This window comes from Chanodichthys erythropterus, chromosome 18 (genome assembly GCF_024489055.1).
Source record: "Chanodichthys erythropterus isolate Z2021 chromosome 18, ASM2448905v1, whole genome shotgun sequence".
NCBI lineage: Eukaryota > Metazoa > Chordata > Actinopteri > Cypriniformes > Xenocyprididae > Chanodichthys > Chanodichthys erythropterus.
In genome coordinates, this window is record NC_090238.1 from 14,425,737 (window position 1) to 14,446,468 (window position 20,732).

General features: G+C 37.0%; 1 protein-coding gene across 3 annotated transcripts in view; it reads right to left on the minus strand.

Moving 5' to 3' along the window:
* Positions 1-5,182: 5,182 nt before the first annotated feature.
* The window catches only part of samd4a (sterile alpha motif domain containing 4A), a 55,685-nt gene continuing 40,135 nt past the window's right edge, over positions 5,183-20,732 (minus strand). For 2 of the 3 annotated variants that reach the window (XM_067367977.1, XM_067367979.1), the window contains 4 exons: positions 14,283-14,481; positions 13,049-13,175; positions 9,853-9,936; positions 5,183-6,110 (listed from right to left, as the gene is read on the minus strand). In XM_067367977.1, the coding sequence (XP_067224078.1) occupies positions 6,082-6,110; positions 9,853-9,936; positions 13,049-13,175; positions 14,283-14,481 (439 nt within the window). In that variant the 3' untranslated portion in view covers positions 5,183-6,081. The remainder of the gene's footprint in view (positions 6,111-9,852; positions 9,937-13,048; positions 13,176-14,282; positions 14,482-20,732) is intronic. The other variant, XM_067367978.1, reaches the window with a different exon arrangement.

Below are 20,732 nucleotides of genomic sequence, written 5' to 3' on the forward strand. Positions count from 1 at the left end.
AACTGTTGAGTCTGATGTGTTGGATATTACGTGTTGAAGTGATAACCAGGTCCAGCCTTTTGAATATCCTGTCTGTATGGCCATAGATGTTGTTTACACTCTGAAGGAAGGTTGTTTTTTATTTGTTTGGGGGAAAAAAAAGACCAAAGGTTGAAAGGTGCAGTCGAGGTCAACATTGTATCTGATTTTGCACATTGTGGGATTCATGAAGAATACAGAACATACCTGTACTGATAAATGTGATCTTTGTAATTAAAATATGATAAAAAGATGGAAACCAACTAAAAGATATTTTAAGATTCTACATTTGTAGAACATATTTTGTACATTTACTCTGACGCATGTTTACCTGTCCTTGGGTATGTGAATTTCAACTATATACTATGTATCATTGTAGAAAATTATATTAACCTCAAAAAACGACAGACGCTGTGGATTTACTGACACTGTTGTATTGCCTGTGTATTGACTTTTTTTTTTATTATGAAAATGTCTGAGTTTGGATGAAATCGGGAGTCGTGAAGCTTCTGAAGACGCTATGAGATGTTCAATGTCACAATCACTTCATGTCGGTGGAGAGCACTTGATATTGAGAACTAGTGTTATTCATGTGGCCTTCTTTAAACGAAAGACTTGGAGTCTTTCAAATACTTTACTATTGATGTTCATCATTTTCAGCTTAAAATAATAAATCTTATTTAAAATATGTCAGCATGTTCTTGTATGTTCTTATTTTTAAGTGTTTCTTTATGGGAGGGTTTGTTAGAAAGCAACGCACAAGAAAAATTAAAGGTTGAATCTCACAAATGTCGTATTTCACCCAAAAATCAACAGAAACAAAATGTTTTGCATAAACACGTAAAAATCCTTGACCTTTAGTATGAATTTCAAGACAGTTAATGACATTACCATCACATTAATGTCATGTTAAACAATTCACTTTTTTTTTAACATCATGTTACATAAAGATGACTGAAGTGATTTTATTTTTTATTATTGCTTTAATGGAAATTTGGACTGCATTAAATAAATGCAAATGTACAAAAGGCTTTATATCCTTTAGGCATAATGTCTTACATTTTCACCCCAAAAGGGGAAAAAAAAAAGTGTTCTTCTGCCCTAAAAGTACGGTCAAGCCCAGTACTGAGTGTTTTGCACATATTCTAAATTCTACTTTTTTTTTTAATAATCTTTATTTCATCTATGGATTAAAAATAGCCAATTTCACTTTCTAATCATTCCCCATACTTTCCACGAACAGCACTGCCCACCTGTGTGGCACTTTCATTGGCCCATCATAAATGAGTTCATAAAGCGCTGAGAGTGACTCAGCATTCTTCAGTCCTCTTTCGCAGAAAGCCCCGCCTCTTGGCAATAAAAACCCGTATCTAGCTCTCTGACTGGTTGAGATCGAGAGGAGGCAGTAAATTCCTCACAGACTCATGTGGTTACACCAGCGTCCTCCATACCATTAAACAGCTTGTTTGAAATCAGAGAAACACATGAAGTCCTTTTCAAAAGTTACTCTTTAATACTTTTCGTCTGTGGTTATTACAAAGATGTCAAGCATTTAAACACAGACCCAAATGATACACATTCAGTTGGCGGACAGAACATCACGGACACACACACACACAAACAAACAGTATAATCTCCCATTAACAGACAAGGCCACAGAGGGAAAGAAATCCCTCTTTATAATGACTGAAGTCATGTTTATTTCAGTAAAGATGTTTCAAATCATGAGCAGAGAGACGCCTCACAGGTAAAGTGGAACAATATCACCCTCCGATGAAGCCATCCACCTCTTTTCTAAGAGGGTATGTACAAAAATTACAAGACAATCCGGTTTCTCACCTGGATACACAGTGTCACACTCGCACAAGTACAAACAAAAATATATACACATCTGCGTGTTGTACAGACAGATTTAAATCATAACTTCATAACAGCACTGAAGTACCTAAAGCATACAGATTCCCATGAACTTCCAGCACGCTCCTTCCGAGCCTCATGGAAACGGGAGCAAACGCATCAGAATCAGCTCGAATTTCCCAGCTGAAAAATCCTGGTTGGCTGGTCTTAGCTGGTTTAAGCTAGACGTAGCTGCCCAGACAGCAACATAGTGTGGCCCAGATCCGGCCCACATCTGGTACATGTGGATTACAGGTCGGATCTGCTGTCAGGGTGGTTTTAGCTGGTCTCCCAGCCTCCCAGTCTCCTAGCTAACCAAAACCCCTCTAAAACCAGATATGACCAGGCTAGGAGACCAGCTAAAACAAGCCAGGATTTTTCAGCAGGGTTGTATGATTTGAAGTTTCAATGCGTCTGGCTTATCTCTATATTTTAGAGCCATATAAAATCATTTACATTTGGGGCTAAATGTCTGAATACAAATAAAAAAGGCACTGCCATTTGTTATTCTAGATATGACTTCCCAGCCTCTTGCATGCATCTCTAAAATATAAATTACATTTTTTGCTTTTTTTTGTTGTTTGTTTGTTTCTTATTTTTCGCGCTTTTTTATTTGGTTTTATCTTAGACATAAACATAAGATTCTTTTAAAATATATATTTTATATATATATATATATATATATATATATATACGCATATGTACGTCAGCCTGCAGTCAATACAGGACATCGGCTCTTGAAATAACAAAACGAAAACAAAACGGAAAAAAAACAAAGAGCGTATTAAAGCAAAAAGTAAACTTAGATGAAAAAATAATAATAAAAAAATAAAAATTAAAAATAAGAATCAGCATACGTTCTGATATGCTAACGCGCCCAAAACAAACGATAAAGGCTTCGTAAATAACGGAATACCAAGGTAGCATGTAAATGTTTTAACACTGTTACAGCATCTGTAATTTTGTTTGGCTCGTCGCGTGAAGAACATTTCGCGTCATACTTCGCTATCCAATCGCGAGCGAGCAGCATTCTTCGTAGAACTACGCAATGACGCTACGCGTTTTTAAACGCCGTAACAGCTGAGGTGAAAATCACAACAGAATAACAGCGAAAAATTGCAAACCTGCAAAAAAAGATTCCAAATTATTTTCAAGAAAGAAAGAAAAAAACTGGCTCTTTGTTTACGACATGTGACAACATATATATATATAAAAACACTTTCCTTAAAATACACCATCCGGGGGAGGGTTAGCAAAACAAAAGCATTTAGAGATACTCACAAGAAAAGAAAACAGCAATATTAAAAAAAGAAGAAAAAAAAAAAAAAGGCCTGACATGTCTTTTGACCATCAGGTATGTTGTTTGTTTGATAAAGAATGCAAATTTGGAAAACAAAACGTCAAAAAAATAACTAGGTTATTATTTGAGATGTACTTATGGTTACCAGCCATAGCAAAAGTTAATACACAAGGTATCTTAAATAATACATCTAATGAATACAATAACCTCTGCATCAATAATAGAAAAGAATAAATAATCATTTGAATCTGCTAATTGGTTTCAAATGGCAGTGATGAGTGGCTTAATACACAAACAAATGCACCTCTATAAACAAGATGCCACGTGATGGTTTGCTAACATGCTTTGTAAAACACCGGCTACCATTTCGTTTAAGGCATTTCATGCACTTTAAAAGCTCTAGTTTGGAGGCACCAACTCTGACACACACTGCATAGTCAACATTCTCTCTTTTAGGCAGCTTTAACTGTGTCGGTCGCCGCTCAATGGATGTGAAAGTGCCTCTTTACCGTCGGTTTACTGTCATGACCTGTTTCTTTGGATGAGCCGAAAAGCACAAAACACTTGAGGTGTGGGTAGGTGCATCAAGTTGCAGGCCAGCAACACGAGAACTACAGGGTACAACCGTCCTGTGGTGTGGGAATTGTGGGGGATTTTGGGGGGGGGGGCAAAGTTTGCTAGTCCAGTTCCTCTTTCAGAGACACCCCCCACCCCCCGCTCCCCTCTGCGCTTGATTCACACCGTGTTGCTGATGAGAGTCTATTGCACGTTATTGCAAATTACTTTTGATGGTTTCAGCAAGGATTCACAGCACCAAGGGCACGAAAAGCAAAGTTATTATAGGAAAAACTCTAAATAAGATACATTACCAATCACTGAACACCCTCATAAAGGGACTTTAATTTCCCAGAATACAACAGTTAAAGAAAAAAAAAAAAAACCCTCTCAGACCCTTCCCATGCAGAAAATTAGATCTTCACTTGTAAGTCCAAAACTAAAAGCTCATTTCTTATTGTAAACTTTCTACTTTTTATACCTGGCATGATTAACTAATGGCTGCTATTAAGACAATACTGTAAAAAAAAAAAAAAAAAAAAAAAAAAAAAAAAAGACTAGTCTCATTTATTGGTTACTATTGCACAGTTTCACCACAAGGCGGCGCTCTGTACTAATAAATGGTGCATTAGTGTTATTTCCTTATACATTTCAATGTTATGTATATCTCTCCCTGTTGCTCCAACAGTATATGTCCTGCTGACATAGTGTACCACGCATGTGATATCCCAAATACACAGACACAAGCTGAAAATGTCCATACGACTCCTGCAATCTTCCCAAAATCGCTAAACGAACTTCACTCTACGGCTGTGCATTTACAGATTCAATGCATAAAAATGATCTGTAAAACTGAATATATCTCCAGGCCCAGACAGAATCTGTAGAATACTCTGGAGATTTCCACAGTATCTGAACAAAACAACCCTTGTGTTTATCCTTAAAGCCACCCATAAAAGGTATATATAATTTTTTAATTGAAATATATTTTATTTATATTATATTTTATGTATTTTATATTTTAATATATAAAATAAATGTAACATAAATAAAATATATTTCAATTAAAAAACATAAAACTATATATATATATATATATATATTAATTGAAATATATTTTATTAATATTATATTTTATATATAATATATATATATATATATATATATATATATATATATATATATATATATATATATATATATATATATTTAATTGAAATATATTTATGTATATTCTATATAAAATAAATATATTAATAAAATATCTTTCAATTTATATATATATATATATATATATATATTTTTAAATTGAAATATATTTTATTTATATTATATTTATTTTATATATTTTATATTTTAATATTTAAATTATAAATAAAATATATTGCAATTAATATATATATATATTTCTGCATATTCTGCCTGGACCTGTGCACATGTTCACCTGCTCCTTTTCAACCTTTCCATCTACTTGCGTTTGCTGGCATTTCTCCCATATTCCACTCCTCTGACCTCCTGATCTCCCTCGACCTCTGTCCCTTACGTCAGAATTCCCCGCTCCCTCCACAGACCCTTCCACTCACATCACTTCCTGTTTCCTTTCCCATCGCCGCTCTCACGTTCCCTCTCTTTCTTCTGAGTACCATCCGTAGCTTTTAACTGTCTTTGTAGTGTTGTAAATCAGCTTTTTCCTGCTGGCACAAAAGAAAACTAGAACAACAAAACAGTAAATACAAACACAATTGTAAACTATGAAGCCGTTTAGGAACCTAAAGCTGTACACCGTTCTCGGATTTTAACAACGCACCTGAAAACATCTACTGTTCTGATATCCTTAACAGTATAACGTGTAAACATACGGTGACATAATATTTTAGCATCTGCACAGAGGTACAGAAATCAAATCTGTTACTACATGTCTTGATCTGGTTTCGTCTGCTGGTTGGTTTGGATTTCGTGACGTCCCAGACAGCCACCTGAACGCTTTGAGTTGTCTCCGTTGATTTACGGACCCCCTCTAATGGCCTGCCTTCACGAAGACCCTTTGCTGCGTTCTTCTATGGAAGTGTTGAAGATGTGATTTTCTCCCAAAATCGAATGTAAACACGCTGAAGTAGTCATGGTGACAGAACTTGCTTGTGTGAATGGCACTGTGTAGACCACGCCCCACCTCTCCAATTGGCTATTGCATTGGTAGGTGAGCAGGTGGAGAGGAGGGGGGGAGTTTATAGACAGAGGGGCTCGTGACCTCTTGATGACCTTTCCCCCTGCTGCCAGGCATGCTGTCTCCCTGTACGCCCTCTTCTTTTCTCTCAGATGGTTGAAGTTCGATCAACGCCATCTATGGAAACAAGTGACATCACAGTTTGTGACTACGATCACAGTGCAACTGAGAAACACTTCTGGAACAGTTCAACAGTTCATCTTTTATTCAATCACATGTACCAATCATAAGTTTGATGTCAATAATATTTTTTATGCTTTAAAGGGTTAGTTCACCCAAAAATGAAATTTCTGTCATTAATTATTCACCCTCATGTCGTCCCAAACACGTAAGACCTTCGTTCATCTTCAGAACACAAATTAAGATATTTTTGATGAAATCCGAGAGGTTTATGACTCTTAAAATAGTTAAAATAATCCATGTGACTACAGTGGTTCAACCTTAATGTTATGAAACGATTAGAATACTTTTTTGTGCGCAAAAGCAGAACAAAAATAATGACTTTATTCAACTTTATTTCTTCTCTCCTCTGTCAGTCTCCTACGCTGTTGACGTTGTAAACACAGTGCAGCGCTTCCAGGTTCAACGTCTGAATGTATGTCCGGAGGATGCATTTGAAGGCTGCATACGTCAAGGATGTCTTATTTAAGTAAAGTTACCGTAATAAAATTGACTGTTATTCTTCGTGAGGTGTAAAATACTGTAATTTCTTTCTTACTTTGCGATATAACAGTTACTTTTCTTAAATGAGACTGCCTTGATGACGTATGCAGCCTTCAAATGCTACCTCCGGAGGACGCAGCCTTCGAAATGAGACACAGGCAATGAGTCGCTGTTCTGATGTAGAACTCGAAAGCACTGTTTACTACATCAACAGTTTTGTTTTTGCACACAAAAAGTTTTCTTGTTGCTTCATAAAATGAAGATTGAACAACTGTAGACACATGGACTATTTTAACGATGTCTTTACTACCTTTCTGGACCTTGAAAGTGGTAATTCAAATTCTGTCTGTGTGGAACGACATGAAGGTGAGTAATTAATGACAGAATTTTCATTTTTGGATGAACGGAAGTCTTTTATGCTCACCAAGGCTGTATTTATTTAATGAAAAATACAGTGAAAACAGTAATATTGTGAAATATTATTACAATTTCATCTGTTTTTTATTTTAATATATTTTAGTCTTCAAAGTCGCAAGATCCTTCAGAAATCATTCTAATATGCTGAATTGGTGCTCAAGAAACATTTGTTAATATCAATGTTGAAAACAGTCGTGCTGCTTAATATTTTTGTGGAACTGATATTATTTTATTATATTGATGTATTTCTCAGGATTCTTTGATGAAAAGAAAGTTCAAAAGAACAGCATTTATTTGAAACAGAAATCTTTTGTGACATTATGAATGTCACTTTTGTTCATTTAAGTGCAAAAAACAAAAAACAACAACTTTTGAACAGTAGTGTAAATTATATAGCTAAGAAAATATCAAGCACAGGTCTTCTGGGAAGCCACTTTGAGTGACTCAAACAACTAAATGAATCATTTTTTCCCCCCTTCTGGTTCATTTAAAATGAATTGGATTTCCCAACCATACAGTTTCACAGAGCAAGCAGTCTCATTCTGTGAAATGAGGGCAGGCTGCTTGACCAGAGGAGCTGGAGGTCCTGGGGTGGGGGGGGTCTAAGGGTATGTTGCCACAAGAACACTACGGGCTCTGTTGGCAGCTGTGGAGCGAGCGGGGCATTCCTGAGCTCACCGCAGAGCTGCCCACTGCTTCTGCCCGTCTCCCTGATTCAGCCTGTCTGCCTGCCTCTCTCCTGTCTGTCTCCCTGCACTCCCACAACACAAAGCTGTGCTTGTCCAGCACCGAGCCCACTGCACTGAAAGCCTCTGTGTCAGCTCTGAGAGAAAAAACACTCTTTATGCAAAGAAAACCTCCACTTCACATGGGAATGCTCACTGCATTGATCCCGCGACATGTGGATACAAAGTAACGCTCCTTCCCGTCTGGAACTGATAGTCACAATATTTTCTGCCTTTTGAAGATTGTTGTGTCTGATGCGTCTTCGCCAAAGAAACACCTCAAAAAGTTCAATGAAATGTTGTGGAGAAGAAGAAAAAATATTTCCCCTTGAACATTTTCAAAGGGAAAAAGAGGGCTTCGGTTAACTTCAGAAGGGTTTTTGACCTTTTAAATGAGTGTCAGAGGGGATGATCCTGACAGAAACGGTTTCCTGTGGGGTTTCACGATACTGCCGTAGTCAGCAAAGATCCAAACCGTTTCCTCAAATTCCGCTCCCATGGATTAAATCAGAGACTTTTGTTGCACAGATTGGTAAACAAACAAATACTAATAACATCCTCATTCATCAGCTTGTACCAAAAAACGAGCATTAGAGTATAGATCTTCAAATCACTTAGAGACAGACTGCTTAACTACTACTGGACAAGTGCTTCCTGTTTTCAGAGATGGACATGTCAATATCTTCACAAAGTAGTTTAATGTTTTTCAAAGGTGAAAACACTGTCAATGTCATTAAAGAAATGGTTATTTTGGATAAACTTTTGTTACATTTTATAACTGCTAACTTTTAATAACTAAATTTTAGCGGCATCTAGCGGTGAGAATGCAAATTGCTCAGTCCACCGCTCACCCCTCCCTTTCAAAGCACAAAGAGAAGCTACGGTGGCCGACACAGGACAAAGATGACGTCAACTGAGACAACAGAGAGTTAGCCAGTCAAGCAATGAGGTTTCGTTTTACTTCTAACAAAGAACGGTCTCTGCTTCTAATAAACCAGACGAATACTACTACTACTACTTCTTCTTTGTGCATATTCAACGTAGTGCTGATGCAAACTGCCTCTAAATACACCAATGAAGAACAACATAGTGAAGAAACGCACTCTTGTTGTCCATTTAGGGCTACTGTAGAAACATGACTATGCAAAATGGCGAATTCTATTTAGATAAAAATGGCTCATTCTCATTCTAAGGTAATAAAAACATAATGGTTCATTAAGTCTTTATACACCACTGAAAACATTGTTACGTATATTTTATTGCATTTCTGTCAATAGATCCTCCTAAAATTTACACACTGCATCTTTAATTCATTTATTCTGGTGATGTGGATAGCAAATGACAATGTGATAACTGATAATGTGTTTATTGTAGGATATCGGCGTGCCCAACTCTTAAAATGTTGAACTACACTACCGGTAATAGTTTTTTATTTTTTTAAAAGATGCTTACCAAGGCTGCATTTATTTGATTAAAAAAAATGTAAAAAATATTAATATTGTGAAATATTACTACAATTTAAAATAACCCTTTTCTGTTTTAATATATTTTAAAATTTAATTTATTCCTGTGCTGGCAAAGCCACTTTTATGGAAACCATAATAAATATTTTTTCCTAGGATTATTTGATGAATAGAAAGTTTAAAAGAACAGCATTTATTTGAAATAGAAATCTTTTGTAACATTATAAATGTCTTTATTGCCACTTCACTTTTTATCAAATTGTTCTTGCTGAATTAAAGTAAAAATGGTAACACTTTATTTTAAGGTATATAATGTAGTTACATTGTACTTACTCAAATAAGTACTATTAATTAACCACATGTACTATAGAGTTACAGTTAGGGTTATGGTTTGGTTTACATTATGGTTTGGCTAGTTATTATGAATATTTACTGTTATTACTATAGTAAGTACATGAAGTAACGTGTAACCATCACCTTAAAATACAAGTGTTACCAAAAATCTTACTGACCTTAAAAAGTTTTAATTTTTTTGGTGAACTATGACTTTAAGTGCAGTATTTGTAAACTGAACAAGAAGTGGACACGTACCTCCCAGAGCGTGTTCGGTCATGCTGAGACACAGAGACTCCAAACGATTATTGATGTCTGGCTCAGTCACAGGTAACTGTAAATCTGCAAAATGATAAACAAACGGTGTCAACTTTAACAAATTACGACAATACACATCACATAACAAGCCAAGTGAGATCTGCATGACATTGACTGATGTCTCGACATATAGAAAAAGTTTTTATTTGTGCTTTTTGCCAAATGTTAAAGAGAGAAAGATGAAGAACAAAAAAGATAATAAGTAAGAAAATAAGTAAATGGGTTCGGCACGCAATGCTGGTCAGATTTGAAACTTCATCCATGCAAAAGCATCACAGATCTTTTTTATTAGACACTTTAAACTTATTACATGAAGTGTTCCTCTTGGAGCAATCATGGGTTAAGTGTTTTGCTAAAAAGCGCAATTAGATACAGGTCACCCCTTGTCAGGTTCAAAACCTTTAACCTTAAAGTTATTAGCCCAGACCTTATAGACCATAAGTTTAAGATAAATCATAGATCAAAACAGGCTCTAATCTGACAAAGATGTCATCCTTTTTGACCATTAACCCACTCAGACCTTCATCAGCAAGAGTAAAAAGCCAAACAATGGTCTATTTCAAACTTTTCAAAGTGTCCTATTCACATCCTAGTCATCATGGCTACTACAACTGATCAATAGCTCCAAATTGCGACCTCAGTTTTTAAAATTCACAGCCATTATGCTTGCAAATTGCACTGAACTGATTGTGAACCGATTGTGTTCATAGTTCCCTCAGTAGTACACTGGACTACAGTGGGATCTCTGTTGTAAAAGAGTTGATTCAGTCTCGTTGGGGCGGACTCGGGCTGCACAGGACTCCTGCAGCGCTGTTTGGGCTGGGCTGGCCTGCACAGTGCTTGTCTTTAGCTGAGTCAACAGCAAACGGGACTTTGAAAATCCCTTGTGGGAAGGAAGAGCTGAGTTAGGCAACCACTGGCTGGACGGAACAGACAACCTGCTATTTTTAAGCATTAAATCCTGTAAGGCCCCTCAAGTCTCTGTCACAGTATTCCCGCTTTGATGCCTTTGAATTAATCAAGCCGTTAATATGAACACATTGAGATGGAGAGAGAAAGTGGCAGGCACAAAGACAGTCATTGTAACACGCAACCTAGCACACAAAAACACTGTACACACTCCCGTGCACAGCCCCTATTTCTTCTTCAGACTAAAGGAAGTGAGTTTCAGCTGCAGTCAGAGTGGAGCTGCAGACAGAGAGGAACATCTGTCTACTCTGAATGTGTGTCAGTAGAGCACACACAGCACAACGCTTGGGAGGATGGAGCCGATGTGTGAAGAACAGGAAAAGTTTCGCTTTAAATATGTGACACCGTTTCAGTCAGAAGAAACTGTGTCTGACCACAAACAAATACTTGATGTTTTGTACTTGACAAAAGCCATTCTGCACTTCTGTAGTTTCATTTTAGCTCAGAAATACAGTTATAAACAGGGTATCTGCCTGTTTAAGGGAATGACATTTAAGTGGACTTCATATAGGGTTCAACTGGTTGAAGGTCCAAATTGCAGTTTCAATGCAGCTTTAAAGTGCTCTATATGATCCCAGCTGAGGAATAGGGGTCTTATCTAGTGAAATGATCTGTCATTTTCTAAAAAGAATACAAATTTATATACTTTTTTAACCACAAATGCTCTTCTTGCACTGCTCTGCGATGGGCTGTAATCAAGTTGGAAAGGTTACGCGTGACGAAAGTACCGAGCCAGTGTCTACAAAGTGAACATGCAAAGACCAAGTCAAATGGCCTTTACAAAAAAAATTTTCTTGGAGGAGAAAATGAGCCCTACCACGGTACTTCCGCCTACGTCACGTGTAGGGCTGGACGATTAATCGAAAAGTAATCGAAACCGAAATTCAGAACCTCTAACCGACGTAATTTTTTTTATGTCGGTTATTTCGGTTTTTTAATACTGTTAATACTTCCGACATAGTACAGCGTATGTAGCCACATGACTCCGTCCCGTCCAGTCAGTGGCATAAAAGCAAAACACGGAGGTTCAACCGGCCGGTTCAACACATAGTGATGTCGCGCGAGCGCTGAGACTTGCGTCTTCACTAAACTTTGTCAGTTGTATGTTTTATGCTTTGTACATTCAAGCGATTAGACGATCGGATGTGTATTATTATATTGAGCTAACGCGCTCGCACAGCTGCTTTGTGGCACGAACACTCATACAAACAGTAGCTGCGCAATGCGTGAAGATCGCGCGCACTGAGAGGAACACAGAAACTAGTTGTCAGTGCTGTCCAGTGATTTATGACAAAAGTAGCTTAGAAACTCAAAAATTATTATAGCATATGTTTTTCTACTTTTGAAGGAACTATTTACAACCCACAGCTTCACAATTAAAAGAGACGTATGATTAATTCATACACGCAATCACTCGTAGGCCTACTGGTAGCCTACTGTACTAATTTATCTTTATCTGATTTACAACGAGCAGAAATCTGTAAGAAATGTTACAAACCATAGATAAAATAACTGTTGAAAGTGAGCTGTGTCAGATCGCTCTTTCAATAGGAAAAAATATCCCACCTTTAATAGTCATATTCACAGTACAACCCTTAAAAAAAAAACAGAAACAAAATAATCGTTCATTAATCGTAATCGAGGTAAAATGTTCAATTAATCGAGGTTTTGATTTTAGGCCATAATCGTCCAGCCCTAGTCACGTGTGACCTTTCCAACATGATTACGTAATGTGTGGCGCATCGCAGAGCTAGTGCAAGATGAGCATTTGTGGTTAAAAGGTATATACATTTTTAGTTTTTTTTAGAAAATGACCGATTGTTTCACTAGAAAAGACGCTTATTCCTCGGCTGGGATCGTGTAGAGCTCTTTGAAGCTGCACTGAAACTGCAATTTGGACCTTCAACCTGTTGAACCCATTGAAGTCCACTATATGGAGAAAAATCCTGGAATGTTTTCCTCAAAAACCTTCATTTCTTTTCGACTGAAGAAAGAAAGACATCTTGGATGACATGGGGGAGAGTAAATTATCAGGAAATTTTAATTCTGAAGTGAACTAATCCTTTAAGTCATCTGGGGGTTTTTGTGTCAGAGATGATGAAACTCCAGCTTCGCCTGACCAGACTGAGTTACGCATGATCAGTGTGTTTGAGTTCCTGTCTCTTACCTGTTTGCTGGAACATGGCCATGGTGTGTGGGTTGGTATGGACGGGTAGTGATCGAGTCCTCTGAACTGAGCTGTGGGTGCGGCTGGGCATGCTGTTACTGCCCCCTGGGTTAGCAAACCACAAACCCTAACAAAAAACACACGGCAACCAAATTACATTCGCATCCTACTACAATCTGTGCTCATGTGAATGTTGGGACCGACGTAATAGACTTGGCAAATAATAATAACAAATGTAACAATTGATTAAACTAAAAAATTAAATCATGATATATGAAAAAGTTTCACATATTATAAAGCCTTTTATTGTTCTAAACATAAAATGACTAGTTAGTGTGAAATGTGGCTTTTCTTAGCACAGGTCAGGAACAAAGTCTTTATATTTATATATATACATACGTAGTGATAACCATATATATATATATATATATATATATATATATATATATATATATATATATATATATATATATATATATATATATATATATACACGAAATTGAATGAAAAAAATGTCACACTGGGTACAAATAAGATTTTCTTCATTTAATTTTTTTTTTTTTTTTTCATTTGATTTTGGGTTGATATATCACCCGGACATGTAACTGATCTTTTTTCTGAGATTCATCCATTCATGGAGTGATTTGATGTGAATAAGCCCTTCTAACCTGCCTATCCTACTTTCATTCACTCTCTCGCTCTCTTCATTTGACTCCATCTCCCCCCTTTCCTGGCCCTCCCGTACAGAGGAGCAGGGAAAAACAGGAAATGCCTGTGCACTGTTCTCACTGCCTCTGACTAGCTCCCTCTCTCTCACTCTCTCTTTCTCTTTCTCCTCTTCTTTTCTCCCCTCCCCTCTCTCTCCTCCCTCCAGTCACACTTCTCCCCACATATGACTCATCGGCTGTTTCGCGCACCTAACCCCAACGTCCACAGACTCTGAACCAGGGAGGCAGTTGGAACTTCCTCCCATTGTAAGCGTGCCTAGAAAAATGTTTGAGCAGACACGCAAGAATGCCAGGTTATCACTACGTTTCCAAAACCCAATCCTCAGTTGTTCCATTCAACAGTGATGTTGGATTTCTGGAATGCTGTAAATTGCCTCCAGCTCCATCCACTTCAAAAACTAGTGCTCCCTTCAGTTTGAAGTGGTAATGGAGTCATTTAAGCTTTGGGTTTGGTGTTGTTGAAAGCCACCGTGAGGCCACTAGGGCAAGTTTGTGAAATGACAAACCTGTCTGCCTTGTTTCAGGCCAGTAGGGGTGCTGCTGCCGCTCCGGGGCGTTGGTCCAAACAGGCCGGCGGTACCCAAAATGCCAGGTCTTACACCAGGCAAACTTCGCATTTGATACTGCCGCAAGTTTCTCCGGGTGGGAACGCCGCTGCCTACACAGCCCGTGGTTGGGAGGGAGTTGGACTGACCGTAACGGCTGCTGGAATGAAACAAGCAGACAGTGTTGAAAAATATATAGAAAAATAGAAAATTATATATGTAAAAAAAATTAAATAAAAGTATATATAAAATGATTTAAAACAAATTTATATTATATAATAATAGTAATAAAAATAATAATATTAAAATACTATTATATATAGGCTGTTAAGCAATTAAAATATTTAATCTAATTAATTTCACGATGTGGCGATTAATTAATCTAATTAATCGCAAATTAATCACACATAAAAGTTGACTGAGAAATTACTCCCAAAAGATCATTTAAAGTCATAATTGTGTAAAGCATCAAATAGACATTACAAAAAAAGCTTCAGAAGCTTCAGAAAAAATATTTTATTTGATTCAACATAGAATTTATTACACAATCCATGAGGTTGAGTAAATAATGACTGAATTTTCATTTTTGGGTGAACTATACATTTACCCCCGGTTTCACAGTCAAGGATTAAGATAGTCCTAGACTAAAATGCATGTTTGTGCTGCTTTAACTGAAAGTAACTTGCACTGACATATCTTAAAAAATGTCAAGAGCCGTTGTTTTGTCTCAAGATGCACACCGGTAATGTTTTTTTCTAGGGTATGTTTATAAAAGCTACTTAAATACCTTAATTGAAATAAATCCTAATCCTGGCTTAGCCTAAACCCTGTCTGTGAAACCGGGCCTTAATGTTTTATTTTAATTTCTTTTGATAATATGGAAATATTAAATTATTTTTAAATTAAATTATACTCTGGATATACATTGATTGATTGATTGATTGATTGACTGATTGACTGATTGATTGATTGATTCATTCATTCATTCGATTTGTTCAAATGGCTAATTTATCCAGGAGTGAAGTAAATGGTTCTCTTTAGGAATGGTCCATTGAATCATTGATTCACCCGATTCGTTCAAAACGATTCAGAAATGGAACGCTTGCTCGGAGTCGGAGACAAACAGTTCTGCATTGTCTTTATATTTTTGTTGGCAAAATGGTGCAAAAACAGACAATATTTTGTCTAAAATAACTGAATAACTTCTTATTTAATGAACTGATGTATAAAATCAGTATCACATTTGCACTTCAATTCTGACAAAAATAACACTCGTGTGAAACTGCGCTATTATTTATTAACTGTATAAACATCCTCTCATTTTCAGCTGCTTTTTTTTCTAACTTTTCTTTTTTTAAATATCTTAACGTGTGAATATTTGTATGACACTTCGAAGTTCTCAAACACGTCTGAGGGGACACATGGTTACACGTGGTTTGGCACTACAAGGACGATCAGCTGTCTTTCCTGTCTCACTGTAGCAATGTCTTAGGCATCTTACATTACACACATTGCAGTTTATTGATCTGGCCACAGCTGCAGTCCTCATGCCTCCTGCAGCAGGACTATGGCATGTTCATGCAGGTGATCAGGGACCCAGAGTCAGTAGAAAGGTCTCTTTAATGTCCTAAGTTATTGGAACTGTAACCTTAACTGTCTTATTTCTATAAACTGTAAGTGTTTTAAGTACTGTTCAACAGGTGCATGGGCAATAATTGTTTATGGTTCATTGAACAAGCATGAAGAACATTGTTTAGACCATTTTCAAGATAGATAGATAGATAGATAGATAGATAGATAGATAGATAGATAGATAGATAGATAGATAGATAGATAGATAGATAGATAGATAGATAGATAGATAGATAGATAGATAGATAGATAGATAGATAGATAGATAGATAGATAGATAGATATTTTGGGAAAAAGTTATTTTGGGGAAAAAAAGTGTGTAGAGTTTAATTATGATTCATTATTTTAATGTATTGAAAGCCCTACTTTCTATTAAAAATGACTGAAAACAAGCTAATGTTTTTGGTGTCATTTTGGCAGAAGTACAAGACGAAAAAGCAGCGTCTGTGTAGGAGGGCCTTTCAGTATTGACTTTGACAGTGGGGACCATAAAGTTACAAAGGTTGTGAACCACTGATGTGGAAGTCTGTAATGCCTCACACGGCGACATAAAATCGGAGATTCTTTCAGAGTATCATATGCTCTATTTTCAGACCATGATGCAATCCAGTAGGGAGTGACGACATACCGTGACTCATGGTCCTAAACACTTCTGTGTGGTTTGTGGTATCCGATCATCATTAAAGTCTTAGTCCAATAAATAAAAACACAGATGGCAATTCTGCCCTAAATCAATCCACATATCTGACTGGGTAAACCTCAGAAGTACTGTTCTTGCCTAATGTCTGTTTTCAGTCCACTGTATGATGTAATTTAGTAAAACTTGAGCAACAAAGCTGGTTTTGTTAGGAAACACTGCTCTATTAATCAGATGACAGCTGTCATGGTGAAAATCTTCCACTGAATCTACCACACCTCACTGATCCGATGTTGTATTTAAAGATATTCATCAGGTTTTTGTCCTTAAAACACTCTTGTGTGTGGGACTAATTTCTTACGCATCGCATCCCAAGCCTCCGTTGCTAAATCCAAAAGAACATTTCAGAACTAGTAACGAAGGCTGAGCCATTGATAGCAGAATAATACCATTGATACAGTTAATAATGCAGTAATAGAGAGAATAAGCAGCAAATGTGAATTAGCCTACCTGATCTGTGCGTCTCTAACAGCAGCAGTGTCTCTACTAATAACGAAACTATACGTTTATCTACCTCAAGAACACAGTTATTACCTCACTGGTGAGTCATGTATCTTAAATGGCTAAACTATTTTACTATGATTAATTCATCAGAGCAGCGCTGACCAAACGTTTCTGTGCAAGTGTGTGTCTGTACTATACAGTAACATTACGTGTGTACGTTTGAAAGAGAGAGAGCTTTCAGGACACAATAAAACGTATTTTGTAGCAAAAACCATGACAATTTGTCGATTTTATCCTATTGTTTACCACCTGTTATTTGCTTGGTCGGTGTTGGTGTGAGTTTCGGTTCTTTTGCTGTTATAGGTTGTAAGGACCTATCGAGATGAAAACACTTGGCGAAGTGATATGAAACTGCAATGCGATCAAGACCTGCTAGAACTACTTTAGTCGTGCGTTTCCCTGAAAATAATTGCACACCTTAGAACGTTGGTCAACCAATCAGATTCGAGCATTCAACTGCCCCGTAATATAACTAAAGATAATGTACAGTCGACCTGTCAGTTTATCTGATTGTATATTACCCTGCTTAATACACAGCTATTTACCAAATTAAAATATATATAAAAAAAATAAATTAAAAAACGAAATCGACTAGTTGATTAAATGATCCTGCTGCTGCTTGTCGACTTGGAAATACTAGTCGTTTACTTTTTTTTTGCACATTTAATGTTTTGCTTTCTATTTATTTTATTTTTATTTTTTTACAAAGGCTACGTTTAAATTACTATCATGTTAAAGTTACCTTTTAAAATTAATATATTATTTTGAAAAGTGTGGAGTGGAAAACTAAATTATTTAATTTATCCTCAGATTTTGGATGCGTTTGTTTTCACTCGTGGCGGGTTCAAAGCAATGTTCACTTGGAAGATGAGCAAGGCTAGGGAGTATTCTGAAAAACTACACAAATCTTTTCGGTTTTCTTCTTTGTCATGTCAAACTACTATATAACAATTAAGCTTGCTTATAGGCTTGTTATACTACCGGTTATGAATTTTATTTTAGATTAAAGGAGAAACATTATGAAAGAAACTTAGTTGCTATATCAACATCCAAACAAAAGGAATACCCTTAATAATGTCAGGACACGTCAAGCTTTTCTTGTGATTTTGCCGCCCATCATGTGTAGGGCCCTATAAAATCCGTTTTATTTTTTCCCAAATTCCGTTTTTTCCGTTTTAATTTTTCTGGATTCCGTTTTTTTCCGTTTTATTTATTTTTTGACTCCCTTTTAATGGTTAAATTAAATTTTAGTAATCAAAAAGCATGTCTAATTTATTGAAATGATGAATCTTGTCCAATTTACCAACAATTTAATAATAGCAAAGTCCCTTTAAGACAAGTCATTTCACTCGGCGGCCATCTTTGAAACGCCTCTTGGGCATCCTGGGCATCATGCAGCTCCTATCTCTTTGAATGGGGAAACATCAGATTCTCCAAAGCTGTTCGCCAACCTTACAATTAAATTTCATATTTGAAATCACCAATGAAATCTAACAACAACCGGCTCATAAATTTAGTTTCTAAACGCTCGAATCATGATAAAAAAAAACTGTATTTTTCAGGCTGGATCAAGCTAATGCGCATGCACAGACCTAAATGCGCGTCTCTTCGGAGGCGCGCGTCTGACTGTTTCTATAGAAACCGGTGATTCTAACGGCCGCTGAAGTGACGCGATGACTTTACCAGTCGGCGATTGGCTCTTGGCTTTAGAAGGCGGGACTTATTCCGCCATATTGCGCATTACTTTTCTCCCATTCAAAACAATACGAGTGACACGTCAGAGAAACATGCGTGCCGCCATCTTAGAATATTGTCTTTGAACTTCCGTTTTCGCGGTAGTCCTGTATATTTCTATGGCATCGCTGTTGAAGAATAATTAGCTAGGGAAGTGGATTTACGTGTTGTAGAGTTATCAAAAGTTATCATGAGCATTGTAATGTTTAAAGCGGGTGTCTTAAACAAACGGCAGTAGAACGGGAAGATTTTAAAATGAGCAGTTCATTCATAAATACATAAGATCGCTGTGGAAATACAAGCCGGAAGTCAAAAGACAATGAGCGCAGCGCTGAAAAGGGGCGGGGCTACATAAGGTCTATAGTCTTTGATAATAGTGAGGCAACAGAGGACGAAAACACCGCGAGCGTCGCACATGCTTCAGCGTGTGTGAGGCGGTGTGAGTAAAAAGGGTGTGAGGTAAATTAAACTGCGCTTTCGCATCATTCATTTCAGAGGCACACAGGCATGCAGGATTCATGTTTAAATAGTCTTTTTGCGGTTTAATATTCAGTCACTAGTCTATATCGTGATTTAATTGACGTGTACTGACCTGCTTTTAATTCATTCATCAAAAATTTGAAAAATTCCGTGACATTCCGCATTATATAGTAAATTCTGTTTTTATGACTGGATTCTGCGATTCCGTACGTGATTCCGTAATCACGGAAATTATAGGGCCCTACATGTGTACATGTACAGTGGTAAGCTAAGGATACTTTTCATACACAAAAAGTGCTTTCAAACCCAGACAGGCAAGTGGTTGCCATGGTAACAAACAACAAAACAGGCTGAATTTTGTGGACTAATGCCTGGCTCACACTACAGGAGTTTTAGGCCGATTTATGCCCGATTTTCCCCTCCCGAGAATCTGAGAAAAAATCTTGTCCACGACCTCGATCGGTTCCGATGTTCGGTGTAGATTATCTGGTAATGTGAGACGTTCACAGATAAAATCTTGCACCTCCTGATCTGATCTCACACAAATCGGGCTCACCCCGATCATATCAAACATGTTTGATATTTATCGGGATGACCAAGATTGTAATAACATCAGTACTGTCACAATAGCCAATAGGAAACAAGTATGTGACGCGACGGAAGTGACAGACATTTCGAAATGGCGACCGCGAAACCAAGATCAAGGAATCTACAATGTAAAAGGTGACACTAGCGCTTTTGAACTACAGTAGGCAGGCAATATTATAACGATAAACATTCTAGCACACTACGATAGTAATAAAAGGTAATTTTTACCTCCATTTCTCGCTGAAGGACAATCCACGTTGAGCCCGTCTCCTCAACCATTTTTTCATCCACACTCGTTTATTCTTCCGCTTTTGTGTTTTCTCACAACAAACGATTATTATTGCTACAGCAAGTTTTCTTGTTTCAGTAGCCTATCCATTTTGTTTACATCCGATTTCGATCTGCTGCGTAGATCACGTGACGCGCTTCCTCTGGCAGATAATCTTAATAATATTTTGTAGTGTGTGATGCTCCGTGAATTTTAAATCTTGTAGTGTGAGCATGTTTAAGATTTGAGGGAAGAAAATCTGCAAAGATTCTCCTGAAGTGTGTGCTGCAACCAGATTTTACAATTGGATAGGATTTTAAAACTCCTGTAGTGTGAGCCAGGCATAAAGTTTATTTGAAGAAATTTGTTCTCTTCTCTTACCTGTCAGTCTTCCACGCTTTTGACGTTGTACACACAGTTCAGCGCTTCCTGGTTCTACGTCAGGACGCCAACTCAGTATTGCCCGATGCTGTTCACTTAAGCAGCACGACAAATTTTGTAATGCTGA